At 39.8% G+C, this 17,849-nt stretch overlaps 1 protein-coding gene and 2 gene segments (V, D, J or C); 2 read left to right on the top strand and 1 right to left on the bottom strand.

Moving 5' to 3' along the window:
* LOC121306509 overlaps nt 1-8,965 on the top strand; it is a 29,219-nt gene extending 20,254 nt beyond the window's left edge. The window contains 3 exon segments of the C gene segment in view: nt 6,884-6,901; nt 8,039-8,145; nt 8,608-8,965. Coding sequence covers nt 6,884-6,901; nt 8,039-8,145; nt 8,608-8,622 — 140 coding nt within the window.
* Nucleotides 1-17,849, top strand: part of LOC121306486 (lysine-specific demethylase 6B-like) — a 665,627-nt gene that overhangs the window by 475,629 nt on the left and 172,149 nt on the right. The gene's annotated exons all lie outside the window — the stretch shown is intronic.
* On the bottom strand, nt 12,607-13,512 carry LOC121306510. The segment is given in 2 exon segments: nt 12,607-13,117; nt 13,274-13,512. Coding segments are annotated over 2 exon segments (471 nt in total).

Here is a 17,849-nt window from a genome sequence, read left to right as displayed (position 1 = left end):
TCCACCCAGCACAGGCTCTTCACAGCACCCTCACTGCTTGAGTTCCAAGGGTAGATTTTCAGAGTGTTTCAGCATGACGGCTGTCTCTCTGGGTGGGGTTGATAAACAACATATTCGTAAATGACTAACAGTATATCGTTCCTTTTTTTTTAATAACCTCCTATATGATCACTCACTGACTACACATTCAGTAAAGTGTGTGCCTGTTGCCATTACATCAACACCTATCACACTGCTCAATTGTTTAATCTGGAAAAGCAAATCCTCACTCCGGAGTGCTCTGAAGATGGTCCTCCTTGTATTTCTCTGTTGTGTTGAAGTTACGGGATATTCTCTGATGTACTCACAGTCTGCGTTGAGGATCAGAAGTATTGAGTACTGCTCAATGTCTCTTCACCTCTCTAAGAAATGCTTCAGAATCTCATTTCCAATCTGATACTGCTATTGGAGAAACAAAATGAGAAACAAATGAGACGGATTTCAAATTAGATGTATTTGAGAAGCTTGAGCAGTAAAAGAGAAATGCATTTGAGTTGCACATGTGAAACGAACGATTCACAAGAGGAATAGTACAAATTCTGAAACTGAGTGACTACTCCATGAATAGAGCAAATTGCATGTTTATATTTATTTAAAACTGTTCACATCCATGTACATAACAACCCTTAACCCAGTTGTTGATTTTCATATAATAAATACCATATAAGGATATCATTTGGGGGAAGGCTTATTCTTAAATTTACTAACGTTGTTTTTTTCCAGGACTTTTATCTATATTGTCTGAAAACTACATTGAGCGGTTCTTTGTGCAGCAATTCACTACAACAGCTCAGGAGAAGATCAGTGGAGGCCCCTGCAGGACTGGTCAGGGGCACCATGGTAGCATGTTGAGGAGAAACAGTCCTTGCCAGATTTGCCTCTCTAACTCCCGGGAGCGCCAGAGCCAATGCGATGCTCCCTCTGGAATCCCTATCAAAGACCTTGCACAGCCAGGACATGAGCCTGCTCTCTCCTGACTGTATGCCTCACCCTGCACACCACATAGCTGCACCTTTACCAGGTGAGACCCTCAGGGACCCTATGGGTTTATTTTCTAATACAGTATCCGACATGCATAGACGCAGCTCCATACGAGTTCACAAGACTGGGACCTCCAGTTCTGAATCGTGGATAGAGCTCAAGAGAGTAGTGACAAGCACACCATCTTTAATGTATTAAGATTTGAAACTGATCTATTGAAAGCAGCAGCAAACGCTCCCCAGTCATGTGCAAACAGCTGGTGCATGTCATGGCAAGTCATCTAGATAAATCAAAAGAAGATCTAATGCACTTATGATATCTTTACTAAATAAGCTGAGGCAATATACTTTTTGTCAATAGAAACATTATTTTTAAACACTACAGCTTTATATAACAAACGCAATATACCGACAGAACACGTCCACGAGGGTAGACGTCATGGATCACCCTTTTCCTGGTCCTCTCATTGAGAAGCAGCAGTGCCCGGCTCCTTGGGAGCACTGCCAGCTCCTGAGTTATATATATAAACTGTGGATGTGGTTCTGATAGGAGAAGTCCCTACACTAAAGACAGAGGATCATTCAAGAAACAAGAAAACAAACACAATAAAGAACACTGCCTTTGATAAGAACCTCAAGTCACTGGGGTGCCTACAAGTTTCTTTCACTTCTCAACAAATGCGACATATTTCAAACAAGATGCACTTCAAAAATGTGAGCAGTAAAAGAGAAATGCATTTTTGATTTGAGCTTTGTGACCAATGTACAAATATGAAATACGTTAAGGATTAAATCTGAAAATGCTCCTAGTCACAAAATTATAAACTGTGTCATATAGGTTTTTCATTGTCAAGTGCTTGATTTCAATCAAGAAAAATCAACAAATGGGTTTAAAAATTATTATGCTGACAGAGAACATTTCTAAACTTGTTAAAAAGTAAAATCAATATATTCATTACATATTGCATCTCTCAACACATTTGTTACACATTGCAACTCTCAACACATGCGTTACACATTGCAACTCTCAACACATGCGTTACACATTGCAACTCTCAACACATGCGTTACACATTGCAACTCTCAACACATGCGTTACACATTGCAACTCTCAACACATGCGTTACACATTGCAACTCTCAACACATGCGTTACACATTGCAACTCTCAACACATGCGTTACACATTGCAACTCTCAACACATGCGTTATACATTGCAACTCTCAACACATGCGTTATACATTGCAACTCTCAACACATGCGTTATACATTGCAACTCTCAACACATGCGTTATACATTGCAACTCTCAACACATGCGTTACACATTGCAACTCTCAACACATGCGTTACACATTGCAACTCTCAACACATGCGTTATACATTGCAACTCTCAACACATGCGTTACACATTGCAACTCTCAACACATGCGTTACACATTGCAACTCTCAACACATGCGTTATACATTGCAACTCTCAACACATGCGTTATACATTGCAACTCTCAACACATGCGTTACACATTGCAACTCTCAACACATGCGTTATACATTGCAACTCTCAACACATGCGTTATACATTGCAACTCTCAACACATGCGTTATTATCACATTGCAACTCTCAACACATGCGTTAATTTCCACATTGCAACTCTCAACACATGCGTTAAGACATTGCAACTCTCAACACATGCGTTAAGACATTGCAACTCTCAACACATGCGTTAAACATTGCAACTCTCAACACATGCGTTAAGACATTGCAACTCTCAACACATGCGTTATCTATACATTGCAACTCTCAACACATGCGTTAAGACATCTGCAACTCTCAACACATGCGTTATCTACATTGCAACTCTCAACACATGCGTTAAGAGCACATCTGCATCTATATCTCTTATCTAACACATGCGTTATCTATATGTGTCCCCTGTGAACATTGCAACTCTCAACACATGCGTTATACATTGCATCTTTCAGTTCTGGTGACTAGAGCTTAACTCTTATGCATTATTATAAAGTCACCAAAACCTTGATGCAAATAATAACCATGCAATTCATATCTTTTGAAGCTATGAATGACGAATACAAGCACAGATTAATTTCCACAGTAAAGTCCTTTTGCAATATTCATATTGAAATCTATATGTGTCCCCTGTGAAGAGCAGAGAACTCTTATCTATATGTGTCCCCTGTGAAGAGCAGAGAACTCCACTGACTGGCACTGCTGGGGATTATTCTGCTCCACCAGGTGTGCTGGTTTTCTTCATGCTTTGTAGCACAGTGTTCTGGTTATAACCCGTTGTATTTTGGAGAAGGAACCAAGCTGACAGTTCTCGGTAAGAAAACTAGACCAAGCACAATGTATTGACATACATATTGTTATCTAACTGCAGATGTGGTTCTGGTAAAGTGTTATAGTGCAGTGCTCCAGCTTTCAGCCTGTGAAGTTCGGGGAAGGAACCAGGCTGACAGTTTTGGGTAAGGCGTGTTTTTTTTATATCAATTTTATAACCCAAGGCAGCATATCCCTGCAATGTGCTGCCTGCTGCGTGTGCAGGTTTTGTTAAAGCCTTGCAGTGCAGTGTTCTGGCTCTTCATCCGTCCTACATTTCGGTGCAGGAACCAAGCTCACTGTTTCGGGTAAGAAAAAAATAAACTTTCATCTCAACAGAAAAAAAATGTCGAACTTTTTTTACATTCGTCTAAATTGGTCTACATGTTCTGCGAGCCGTCCTGTATACGTGCAACCCCCCAAGTATAAGGAAATTCATTTTGACTACATTTGCCAGGGTGCATTTGAATAATCATTCTAATAATGTGTTGAAACACTAAGCAGAAAGCAATGCATGTACTTTCTATGCATTTTGTGCAGTACATTACGTTACAAATATTGCACTACATTTGTACTGCAGCAGTCTGGTTAAACCTTATATATTTTCTGTGTCTTTATTTTTGCATGTATTGTACTGCAATTCGGTCTGATATTTAGGGTTAGTAAACTAAAGGTATTTATGTTTTTGTTTTTTGTTAGTAATATATCTATAGATAGATAGACAGACAGACAGACAGATAGGCAGGCAGGCAGGCAGGCAGGCAGGCAGGCAGGATGGCAGGCAGGCAGGCAGGCAGGCAGGCAGGCAGATACTTTATGAACTCCCTGGCAATGGTAAGACTGTTAATCAAGGTCAGACAGCTGCTCTATACTGTATGTGGTCCCAAAGGTGCTAGTATTGCTCAAGTCTCACAGCATTGTGTTCTGGGACTTATCCTCTAGAATTTGGAAAAGGAACCAAGCTATCAGTTCTAGGTAAGAAATAGGACTATAATTTGGTGGCTTTTAAAAATATATTTAAATATTTTAACTATTTTTATGCCTTAGATATGTGATCGAAACTACCTAAATCAGCTAATTTTCTACTGATTAGCTAAACAGTAAAAAAAATAATAATAATAATAATAATAATAACATCAAAATGCAAAATCGGTACAAATTGGTAATGCAGTTTAACAGTGGATCACACAAGCACCCGTACTGAATATGTGTTAATTGTTTATTGCCTAGCAATCCTATACTCTCATGCCTAGCAAAATAAAGTGTGACCTAATTCCCTTTAAGCATTATACTAGGCTGTAATGTAAATACTGCTCACTTCACTGGAGCTAGTTTTGTGAAGGTCTGGCAGTGTTGTGCTCAAGCACTTCACTTCCAGAGTTTGGTGGAGGAACGAAACTGACAGTTTTAGGTAAGAATCGAGCTATGGACTAAACATTAAGGTGAATTTCCTTTGAAGTTGAGGTAATAGGGTTTAAATAAAAGCGTAGAAGGGAGGAATACACAAAGCTAGTTCCATCAAAATGTCATTTCTTTATTAATTTTGTCTAAAACGAGCATAGCAAACTGTGGTACTCTTTGATATTCGAAGTTTTAGTTTCATGACATTGAGACGTTTGTGTTTTGTTTTTTCGCCGTTCAGAAACGCATCTTTTGTAGCCCCCTGTGCTGCAGGTAGTGGCAGGCAGGTGGACGTTTGGTTCATGTTGAGCGACAGAAATGAAAATGTGTTAATGACTCTTTGTTGTAACAATCCGTGCATTTTTCCCCTACTGATTTGTATTCCATTTCAAATATTACAGTTTATACAATATGTTGTTTAAATGTGGAATATGTGAAAAATGTGTTGTTTGAGGTGTTCTGTAATTCATATACTGTGGATAACAGTAATAGTGGTATAATTAGTAATACTACTGTAGGCAAACATTTCAGCTTATGTCTTCATCAGAGTTATCAAATAAATTATAAGAGACCAAGACAAGTAGCACATTCTGTTGGCTACAGTTTGCATCAGTATTATTGAAGTAAAACTAAAATAGACCAACGTTTCGTTCCACGTCTTCATCAGTGTAATAGAGGAGCAAGTAAAAAACTGAGCCAAACAAAGTCAAGTTTATAGAAGTAAATTACAGAGGTAAATTACATTATATTATTCTTTTTTTATTCTAGTTTTGCAAGTTTAACAATGTTTTTGTTTCCCTGTTTTCTCCTGTCAAAATATAGGAGTTAATTAGGGACTGGAGTAAATGTTAAGGCAAACAAACAACATTTGCCTTCATCAGTATTACTGAGGGAAAATTAGAAAATGCAGACAAACATTTGGGGCAATACCTACAGTGTGTCCAATTCTACTCTCATTTCTCTTTATCAGAGCATAAAATTTCTGAACCGAATCTTCACATCCTCGAGCCGTCGAAGGAAGAGACTGTGAAGAAGAAGAGGGTGACCCTGGTGTGTCTGGCCACTGATTTCTACCCGGACCACATTCATATCACCTGGAAGATCAATGGCAAGGACAGAGAGAACGGGGTTAAAACAGACGATTATGCAACCAAGGACAAAAGCAAGAAAACATACAGCATCAGCAGCCGACTAAGACTGACTCCGAGAGAATGGTTTAACCCTGAGAACACCTTCACCTGCTCTGCGGTGTTCTACAAAGGAAACGGTTCCGAATCTGTAACTCATGAAAAACACATTTCTGGAAAGGATGGTAGGTTTATTAAGACTTTCTGCAAGTCCAGCTGCCATTAACCGTGTAAAACCAAATTCAATTTTATCGACATACAAAACCTTTACGTCCCTAATCGTAACAGAACCTTTGCCAATGTTAATAATATTTATTAGCTAATTTATTAACTAGTGTTAATTGTAAGAATTGAAATATAAATACCTGCTTAGGGGGGCAGCGCTAACGTTGCCAGTCCTAATGCGAGGTAGGAACAGTGTGGTATTCCGCTACAAATAAGTGATAGCTGAGGCAATCCTTAGGTAAAATACTCCAAGATTCCTGAACTCAACAGGAAACCAAAGCAGTGATTTAAGAACTGGGGTAATGTGTTGGGAAAGGAGAGTGCAAGTCAGTTGCAGCATTTTGAACCCGATTTACGGCATTGAGAATCAGGAAGGCCAACAAACAATAATCTAGCTGAGAATTAATAAAAGCATGAGCCAACATCTCAGCATCTCTATGGGATTGACAAAATACTCGCTGATCAAATCAACCCTGTATTAATTTAATTCAAGTTGACGTGATTTTAGGGTTTCGTCGTTGTTTTTATTTTTTTTTTTAATTCACTCCTATTTTTTGAAAGGAGAAAATTTCTCTTTCAAAAAAAACAACCTGAGACCTAATTAAATTGCAGAGCCCGCTTTTAAAAGGTTCTAAGTTTTGTAAAATGAAGTTTAAAACTCGCAGACACACACAGAATGCCCCGTTGTGAAATATGTTAGATCACTGTACTGCTTATTTCCTCATCTGAAAGCACGGAGTTCACATTTTAAAATACATGTTTTTTTATCTTTCAGGTTGCGGTGTCACTACTGGTATGTTTTTTTTTTCTAAGTTTAAGCTCATGTTTTTTTCTTTGTTAAAGCTCATGTTTTTTCTAGTAAAGCTTATGTTTTTTTTTTTTTTTTTTTTAATTAAAGCTCATGTATTTTTTCTAACTTAAGTCTCTTTTTTTTTCTTAGTTAAAGCTCATGTTTTTTTTGTTCTAAGTTAAAGCTTGTTTCTAAGTTAACGCTCATGTTTTTTTTGTTCTAAGTTAACGCTCATGTTTTTTTTGTTCTAAGTTAACGCTCATGTTTTTTTTGTTCTAAGTTAACGCTCATGTTTTTTTTGTTCTAAGTTAACGCTCATGTTTTTTTTGTTCTAAGTTAACGCTCATGTTTTTTTGTTCTAAGTTAACGCTCATGTTTTTTTGTTCTAAGTTAACGCTCATGTTTTTTTGTTCTAAGTTAACGCTCATGTTTTTCAATGGAAAGTTTCTGCTCAACCTGAAAATGGAAATTCTCTACACCCTTCAGATATGAAGTCTGCATGGTGTTTTTGTACAACACCAACCTGTTTGTTAATGTACAGATGTACTGATCCTAACGTCTTCAGCTTTACACTGTACACAGGTCTTAGCAGTCACAGGGAATCTAATCACTAGAAACATTTTTCTTTCCCCATGAAAAAAAAGGAAAATGTATTATTCACATTGATTTTAACCTTTCATTTTTAACCAGTGTCTTTAATAAACATTGATAAATGTATAAGAAAAAAAAAAAAGGTCTTCACAACACAGCGCATGCACACTTTGTATTGCTGGGTAGCAAAGACAATATAGAATTCCATAGTTTATATAAAACAATGTTTTTGCTCTGTTAATAGGTAACAGTGACAATTGATCTGTGTATCACACTAGTCTATTAGACCATTTGATACACAAACACTAGTTTTCAAGACCTCCATATACTCTTCTTCAGATGTAACCATATTTGATCTAACAAACCGTTTCAACCCTTCGCATTGATACAATGTATTATACTTGATTATGGGTCTGTAGGTGCTTTTTTGCAGTATCTTCCTGCCTCTCCTCCCGCTGTCATATCGCTGCTGCAGCCTAATATTTTTTAAAGCTATTCAAGTTAAATTGTCTGAACAGGACGTTATCTAATGACTTTGACGTTCTATAGACTCCATGAGCAAGGACTTGGGAGCAGCCCGGTTGACCTTCCTCCTCACTGTGTATAAGAGTGTCCTGTACGGTCTGCTAGTGATGGCGCTGGTGTGGAAGCTGAAGGTATATTGTCTTTTATTATTATTATTATTAATTGTGTACACAAGGGGAGAGATCAGAGCAGCAACTAGATTAATCCCGGACTTCACAAGTATGAGTTAGGAAGATAACTCCTTAAGTTTCTATCATTTCTTTCAGTGTTGCTACTTATAGAGTGCTGTACATTTATGGATGTCATACAACATAGACAGATGTGAATTTGTTATATGAAAAGGCATACATTTCTAAACAGTTTTACCTTCTTTAAGAAGAGCCTTTTTAAATCGAAAGTTACTGCGAAAGAACGACGTGCAATTTCTTGTAATCTCCGTTGTCTGGTATGATTGCTAAAGGCACAGGTCAGATATTGAAACACACACACAGTTCATTACTAGTTTGAGAGTTGCAATTTGGGGTTTATTTGAAATCAAATTTAGTTTTAGAATAATGCTGAATTTTCTTTTTTTTTTTTTTTCTCCTTTGTAGGAGGAGTCTGTGTGAAAACCAGAGAAATACCAGCTGCCTGCAGACTCAAGTATACAGCTGTGTGCACATATCTTACTGTGCAATTTATAAAGTGTGAATTCCACACTGTTGCATTGTGTGTGCGTGCGTGTGTGGAGAAGAGGGGATGAGGGAGGGGGGTATATAGAAATATATAGCAGCATTTCTGCAATTTAATATTTTGGACACAATCAGTTTTAATGCTGTATAATGAAGTAAAACTGCACAATTATACTGTAATTTTTTAGTACTGCTGCAAATAAACAATCTTTTTTGTATTTACAGTATATGTCTTTTTCCCTATGCTTCTATTCTCCCTGTGTAATTAATAAACTGTGTACCAGCATATCTGTCTGTTCCTGAGTTTTAATTTGTAAAAGCGTCAACAGAAATTGCAACCTGCACCCAAGTAAAATGTGCATTAGGTATGTAGTTCAGTTATTTAGCTATTTGATTTAGTTTCTATTGACTTTTATCCCGTATGAGAAAGCATCTGTCAGAATTCCAGATCTTATCTTGTGTCCAGAGGCACAGAACATACAGTTCTGAAGTTAACCATTATAGTTTATGTGCAATAGTAGTTCATAAGTACACATCTAGTTTGTTATTATTGATAATGAATTAATATGTTGTGTAGGGTGTCACTTATAAGAGAAAGTGAAGCTGCTAAACTTGACCCATTACTTTTCACTGATTCAGACTTGTAGATATGCCTTAGAAAGCACAAGATTGAATTGATGCAGCAAAACATCCCTGAGAAACCTTGAAAGATCTGATGCACACTTCTTGTGCTGATGTAATTGCCTTAAGCATACTGCATGAATTAGAGCAGCCACACTTTCAAAGTGTAATGAAAGAATTGACTATAATATTGATAGGCAGAGTATGACAGGTAATACAATCAACTGATCAGCTCTATATAGAAACTCTATTTCTACTGCACATCAACTGATCAGTTGTATATAGAAACTCTGTTTATATTGTATATCAACTGATCAACTATATATAGAAACTCTATTGTATATCAGCTGATCAGCAGCTTTACATAGAAACTCTATTCTATTGTATATCAGCTGATTAACTGTATATAGAATCTTTATATACTTCTATTGTATGCTCTGCTCCCAACATGGTACTCTCCTGACACTGCATTCTATTGGCATGTAGAACTGAGCCCAGGACTGGAAGCAGAGCATGCATAATCCCTCCCCCCTATTGCAGCTGGGTGTCCTCACACTGTAATGGATTAGCATCTCAGCCCATTGAACACAATGGAAAGGCAGGGGCTGGACACTGACCGCAAACCATACAGTTCAAAGACAAACATCTCCCCATTCAACCAAACAGCAAGCTCTGAGTCAAGAGGCAAGGACCGCTCTCCTTCTCATCAACCACTCGGAGGAGGTCCGTTACAAAACCATGAATCTGTTTTACTTTATGATTAATGGATTTTTTTTATACTGTAATACATTGAGGCATGCTTAATCTAAATATCAGTAAAGGATTTTGTTTTGGCGTAGTTTAGAAAAAGTTTGAGAACCTTTTGTCACGGGCACGGCTGATTTAAGAGCTGTGTGGGCGGCTGTGTTTTTGTTCTTTTCAGTTGGGGCCTTTTCACCGCGGCGTTTCTCAGAATAACTTGTCAGAACGGGCTCAGCACATTTTGCTAGGGTGTTGTTTTCAAAGTTGTGCAGAGCAGCAAGTGTGGAGGATGTGGTGGAGCTGATCTCAGAGCTGCTTGCCTCTCTGCATGAGGCGTAGACATGAGGTTTTCTGAAAGCGGTTCATGAAACCACAGCACATGTTCTGTGGGGTTAGAGCTTGAGAGAAGGACAGGTTGCTGAAGATGCCATCAAAGGAAAATATGAAGTGTGCTTTGTTGCTACAGCAGCTATGTCGTCAATCAATGATATGTTTTTGAAACAGATGTTTGCATGTCCTATATATTCAATGTTTTGCTGTTTCTACAAGAACAATAAAAGCTACACTTACTCATATCTGTGTCTCAGTTATCACGATAGAGGGACATGGATCTATTTAGTCAATAGCAAGCTGTCTACCCTTTTGGGATAAAAGAGTCATAAGATGACCGACTTCCTCTCATCCGTCTATTATCTTATATTCTTATCATAGCTACTACATCTGTTTTTCTTGTAACCATAACCACAGGAGGTCTCTGAAGAGCAGGATTAGTGTAATGCAATGAAAAAGACATTTTCCAAACCCCATTTGTTTTTGCAACTGTTATGAGTGTTGCTTTTCTTAAAGTACACAGTGCTAACAAAATAACTCCAGTAAATATTAATTAACATACATTGTCCTCATTTCATGGGTCTCAGATTTTCCTGTATGAGAAACACACACATTACAGTAGAGGTGAGTTCAATTTTGATCATTGAAAACATCGATCACAGCGGCTCAAAGGTGAGTCAGTGCATCTGGCTTCTGGTGGTTTGTGATCTTTTAAATGGGGAACATATATTCATCACAAACTTAAAAAACTAAAAGTGTAGTTTACTAGAAGTATACAGTAGAGTGAACAGTAGCAAAGACATCCCTTTCAAATGGAAATAGCAGCATGCACAAAGCACACACAGACAGGCTCTCCCAAACACACTGTGTCATAAATCATAGCCCTGAACTGTACAAACACCCCGTCGTTAGCACTGGAGCCCTGAACTATACAAGTACGCCCCGTTAGCACTGGAGCCCTGAACTGTACAAGCACCCCCCGTTTGCCAGAGCAGCAGCATCTCAGAGACAGGTGCGAGTCAGCGACTTTTGAAATTGGAAAGACAGAGGGAACATTTTTTGTTGGTTATTTTAAATGTTTAAGGAATGGATGGTTTGTTAGTATCGCTCTGTGTCACCTCGGTGATATTGTGGATGGTAATGTGGCTCTGCACACGTACACACAGTACTGTGTCCTTTATAATAACGAAACTCTTCATCTCTTCCTGAGCCCCTTTTCAGAGATTATGTGGACTGCAGTGCCCCCTGCTGGTCAGAGAAGAGCCTCAGGCCGGTTCTCTGAACTCAGTTCACCTGAAAGGCTCTGCAATGACGCTAACTGACTGGTAGGGGGTGCACTTTAGCATTTCATCTGCTGCTTAAAGGAGGGCTCACCAATGTCCTCTCATTCACTTTATTATATAATCAGTTTGAGGAAAAATTACTGAAGAGTTAAGGGCATCAATGCCAGAAAACAGCATTAGTGTTATTATTATTAGATATTTTAGATATCAACTCGCTAAACTATTTTGTATAATACAAATATTTTGCACTGTTGCCCTCAAATCTGGTCAACAGTCATTCTAGCGATCTGCAGTGTAAAAACTACTGCCCCCTTACCTCACACCCCAGCTTAGTGCAAATTTATTCAATGCTGTTCAGTCAGGGAGGCAGTCAGAGGAAGTGTGACGTTGAGATTTGAGCTAGAGAAAGACAGAGACAAGAAAGTGACTGGGAGACGGTGCAGGTGTGGTTTTTGTACAGAGAGTGTCAGTGTTTGAGTCGCTGTGGGGGCTGCCTGCACAGTAATACACAGCGGAGTCATTCACTGCAACACCTGTGGACTCCAGAAGGAAATGGGAGCCGTCGGGTCTAGAAGCAGTGAACTGACCCAGTCTGGCGGGGTCCACAAGGTCAGTGCCAGTAGAATAGAACAGTAGCTGAGGTCCAGTGTGAAGAGCCTGCCTGTACCAGTAAATATCAGGATTGCTGTGCCCTGTAATAAAACAGCTCAGTTTCAGGTGAGTGCCGCTCAGCCCGGATACGAAAGGAGGAGATTGATGGACAGACAGTGTATCCAAACCTAAAAGAAAAGGAATACCAATGCAAGAATTGATAACAGATAACTGAGGACATTCTGTTAATGGTGAAACATTTCATACACCCCAATCAACAGACTTCATGATGATCTGAACACTTTGAGGATATATGAGATGTTTTATTAAATACTCACTGTGGACCAACAGCAGCAGCACACAGATTAATAGGAACATGGTGCTTTGAGTCACACGCTAGGCTCCAGTAGTTAGTCTCTGCTTATTCAATGCTGTTCAGTCAGGGAGGCAGTCAGAGGAAGTGTGACGTTGAGAATTGAGCGAGAGAAAGACAGAGACAGGAAGGTGACTGGGAGACAGTGAAGGTGTGGTTTTTGTACAGAGAGTGTCAGTGTTTGAGTCGCTGTGGGGGCTGCCTGCACAGTAATACACAGCGGAGTCATTCACTGCAACACCTGTGGACTCCAGAAAGAAATGGGAGCTGTCGGGTCTAGAAGCAGTGAACTGGCCCAGGGTAGAGGGGTCTACACTGCCAGTAGTCACAGAATAAAACAGTAGCTGGAGTTCCTTGTGAAGATTCTGTCTGTACCAGTAGAGATATAGAGCTCCAGAGCCAATGTCTGCAACTTCACAGCTTAGTTTCATTGAAGCTCCAGCTTTTGCAGATAAGAATGCAGGAGACTGCTGGATAGACAGAGGATCCACACCTGAAAGAAAACAAAATCAATGTGAGAATTAAAAACAGATAACTGGGGAGATTCTGTTAATGGTGAAGCTTTGCAAGCATCCCAACCAGCAGACTTCATGATGACAAACAGTAAAATATTTCATAATTGAGAAATGAAATAGGACAAGATACTCACTGTCGACCAACAGCAGCAGCACACAGATTGATAGGAACATGGTGCTTTGAGTCACACGCTAGGCTCCAGTAGTTAGTCTCTGCTTATTCAATGCTGTTCAGTCAGGGAGGCAGTCAGAGGAAGTGTGACGTTGAGAATTGAGCGAGAGAAAGACAGAGACAGGAAGGTGACTGGGAGACAGTGAAGGTGTGGTTTTTGTACAGAGAGTGTCAGTGTTTGAGTCGCTGTGGGGGCTGCCTGCACAGTAATACACAGCGTAGTCATTCACTCTGTGGACAGTGAAGGTGTGGTTTTTGTACAGAGAGTGTACCAGTAAAAATAAGGAGTACATGTGTCACAGTTACTGTGACAGTTATACTGGTGGACAGACACAGATATTTCACCATATATTGTACCTCCCGATCCATAACAGGGACGTGTGCATAATGACTGGGTCATGGCATCAGGAAAAAATCATGCCACTAAATCGAGAAAAGTAGTCAACAGCAAACTTTACTGCTCTGTCCTTTTTAATGACCCACTAAACAGCTAAAACCATGGCTTATTTAAAGTATACATAGTAGGACTCACTGTGGACCAACAGCAGCAGCACACAGATTAATAGGAACATGGTGCTTTGAGTCACACGCTAGGCTCCAGTAGTTAGTCTCTGCTTATTCAATGCTGTTCAGTCAGGGAGGCAGTCAGAGGAAGTGTGACGTTGAGAATTGAGCGAGAGAAAGACAGAGACAGGAAGGTGACTGGGAGACAGTGAAGGTGTGGTTTTTGTACAGAGAGTGTCAGGCAGAGTGTCAGTCAGTATACGAATATAGATTATTACATCCTCCTTTAATGTGGACCACAGTATACACAGCTACTATTGTAATAACTAATCTCTTCATCATTTCTTCTTACTTGAATTTCTAGACATTGGCAGAATCATTTTATTTTACTGTTAGGAATACGTGTTAATAACTGTCTTAGAGAGGCATAAACAGACAGGAAGGTGACTGGGAGACAGTGAAGGTGTGGTTTTTGTACAGAGAGTGTCAGTGTTTGAGTCGCTGTGGGGGCTGCCTGCACAGTAATACACAGCGGAGTCATTCACTGCAACACCTGTGGACTCCAGAAAGAAATGGGAGCTGTCAGGTCTAGAAGCAGTGAACTGGCCCAGGGTAGAGGGGTCTACACTGCCAGTAGTCACAGAATAAAACAGTAGCTGGAGTTCCTTGTGAAGATTCTGTCTGTACCAGTAGAGATATAGAGCTCCAGAGCCAATGTCTGCAACTTCACAGCTTAGTTTCATTGAAGCTCCAGCTTTTGCAGATAAGAATGCAGGAGACTGCTGGATGGACAGAGGATCCACACCTGAAAGAAAACAAAATCAATGTGAGAATTAAAAACAGATAACTGGGGAGATTCTGTTAATGGTGAAGCTTTGCAAGCATCCCAACCAGCAGACTTCATGATGACAAACAGTAAAATATTTCATAATTGAGAAATGAAATAGGACAAGATACTCACTGTCGACCAACAGCAGCAGCACACAGATTGATAGGAACATGGTGCTTTGAGTCACACGCTAGGCTCCAGTAGTTAGTCTCTCCTTATTCAATGCTGTTCACTCAGGGAGGCACTCAGAGGAAGTGTGACGTTGAGAATGGAATATTCTTCTGACTGGTGGGGGTGTTTAGAACTGGGCTAGAGAACACTAGAATAAAGCCCGGGCTGAAAAATGCCCATCAATTGAAGGGAAATTTTATGGTGAGAGAGGGTGGTTTGTATAGTATAGCTACGCCGGCTGTGAACTGGGAATTATTATGTAGAGTTCACTTCCAATAGGACACTTGGAGCACAAGGAGGTGAAGTGACTTGCTCAGGGTCACACAGTGAGTCAGTCTGTGGCAGAGGTGGGATTTGAACCCGTGACCTTCTGGTTACAAGCCCCCTGGACTTTAACCACTGGACCACACTCCCTCAGAACAAAATGCTTTATAGATTTTAATGGCAGTCCACTGCATTTAAAAATCTTTCAGTTGACCAACATGGCCTTGTTGAAACATTTGTCTATAGAACTAAAATCTCTTTTCTAAAAGTGTGTTTTCAAGATTACTAACTGTGACGGTCTACAGTAAGTGGAATGTATGGTACTCCAGGGTGCATGTTTCTGGGACATCACCATGCCTCTGGTACGTTGTGAAGCACAAAAGCTGGCCTTCAGGTGCCACAACATGCTTGCTTGTGATTGCACAAGACGAGGTCATTGGAAATGAAAACCGACTAACACAATAGGATTAAATGCGATGTCCTTAGATATTGCCATGGCTATAACATCACATAATGTATTGGCGTGAATAGGAGGATGATCCTTGCCATTGTACAATATAGAACATAGGGACATCCTTCATAGTGTGACATTCTGTCTAACCATTGAAATGATCTCTCTACTTTCAGAGACAAATACAGGATCCTGGAGGGTACTGCAGAAGAAGGGAACTGACAGCGAAACCCGGACAAGAACAGTGTGTTAATTTAAAATACTTTGTGAGAGAAGATGTCAGTTTAAAAGCATTGAACAAGCAATGACCTGAGGCAGAACTCTGTTTCAATGTGGATGACCAAGCTATACCTCTTATAAAATATGAAGACCTGCCTAGTGGTCTTGAATATATAACTCCACTCAACACTGTAGACCTCTATAGCGGTCTAGGAAAGAGAACTCCACACAACCCCGCTGACCTGTATAGAGGTCTTTAGGAAAGAGGCCTCTACTCAACACTGTAGACCTGTACAGAAGTCTATAGGAAAGAGAAATCCACTCAACACATCAGTCCTCTATTGTAGTCAAAGAAACAGCTCTAAAGAATGCCCATATGTACTACTTGAAAGACGTTTTTCATTTGTTTTAAATTAGGTATCAGGGATTGTACTGTGTCATTATAAAGCTTGAGAGTTCCATTGCAAAAGAGACTTGTTGAAACGCTGGTCTGCTAGACATAGAAGATTTACTTGGAAGTAGGTATTGGCTTAACTAGGAGGACAGCATCAGAATGCAAACTGTTCCATGAATTTATCAGAGGACGTCACTGGTCTGACGGCCATTTACGGCTGTGTGTTCATCGTGGGTCTTCCTGCGAACCTGCTCTCTCTTTGGGGGCTCTTCCAGCTTCTCTGGAGCAGGAATGTTCTGCCCATCTTCATCTTGAACCTCCTGGTGTCTGATCTGATTCAGCTCATCACCTTGCCTTTCTGGGTCATCTACCTGCAGAAAGAGCACAGGTGGGATTAGGGAGAAGTGATGTGCAATATTGTGGGGTTTATCTTCTACGTCAACCTCTATGCCAGTGTGGTGTTCATGTGCCTTGTGGCGATTGACCGCTATGTCGGCATTGTCCACCCCCTGACCTGTCGAAGATTCCAGACAGCTAAATCTGCTGTAGCAGCAAGCTTTGGGGTGTGGCTAGTCAACTTCCTGTATTGTCTGTTTGGTCTGTTACCCTCAGTGTACTAGGAGGACCACATGTGTATGAAGGTGTATCCTGTGGACCGTCGCTATGCTGTATTCAAGATTGGGAGCATCGTGCTTGGGTTTCTGCTGCCATGCTTCACATTGGGGTTTGTAAGATCTTATTTCTTATAAGTGATTTTTCCATTCCCAGATGATGAACACTCCACACTTACTGTTTTTGGGGTCCCTGGTAGAAGTAGGATAAGAGAGAGTGTTACATTGGCTTTGGCTTTCCTGCGGTTTAGGGAGGCCAAACCTGTCTGGGAACGGTTTCAAGTGAGCTCAGGGCTGCCCTCTGTCCTCTGTCTGTCACATCTGAGCTGTTGTGGTGACAGAACGTACTTGGCTTCTCTAAATTGGAGTGAAAGTAAGGGGAGATAATTGGGCACACCATTAGAAAGGGTTAAATATCTTTAAATAATATGATGTAAAAATTGCAAAAAAATGACAAATACATTTATAAAACCTCGATGTGACCTAACCTAATGGGTATCAGTTTAATAAATAAGTTGCATGTTAGCATGAACACATTCAAGTGCAGTTCACATATTCGGCTAGTAATCTCATACCTGAAACGGATATATATATATATATATATATATATATTATATATATGATATATATATATGCTATATATATATATATATATATATATATAGACACACACACACATATAATTCAATACTGGCAGCTGTAGGGGGACAGCGTCGAATTGTCAACCTGTCGAGTAGTAAATGGACAGTCCAGTAGGAAGTGGACAGTCGAATAGTAAATGGACAGTCCAGTAGTAAATGGACAGTCCAGTAGGAAGTGGACAGTCGAATAGTAAATGAACAGTCCAGTAGGAAGTGGACACCCGACCTCAGAAACTGGTAGTTCACTAATCGCCCATCACTGAATTGTGAAGTCATTGTGCAATGCATTGTCATATTAATGACATGTTAGAACATTAGTAAACTGTTTTAAAAAGTTCCAAGCAGTGTTTAATATAGTGGAGAAACAGATTTTAAGAAACAGTAAATTTACAAATAGAGCACAAGACATAAAATACTTTTGAGAGGGCTTACAGTACTGGTCGACCTATTTCAC

Source organism: Polyodon spathula, chromosome 48 (genome assembly GCF_017654505.1).
Source record: "Polyodon spathula isolate WHYD16114869_AA chromosome 48, ASM1765450v1, whole genome shotgun sequence".
NCBI lineage: Eukaryota > Metazoa > Chordata > Actinopteri > Acipenseriformes > Polyodontidae > Polyodon > Polyodon spathula.
Note: the sequence above shows the minus strand (reverse complement) of the source record. Positions and strands in the feature narration are given on the sequence as shown.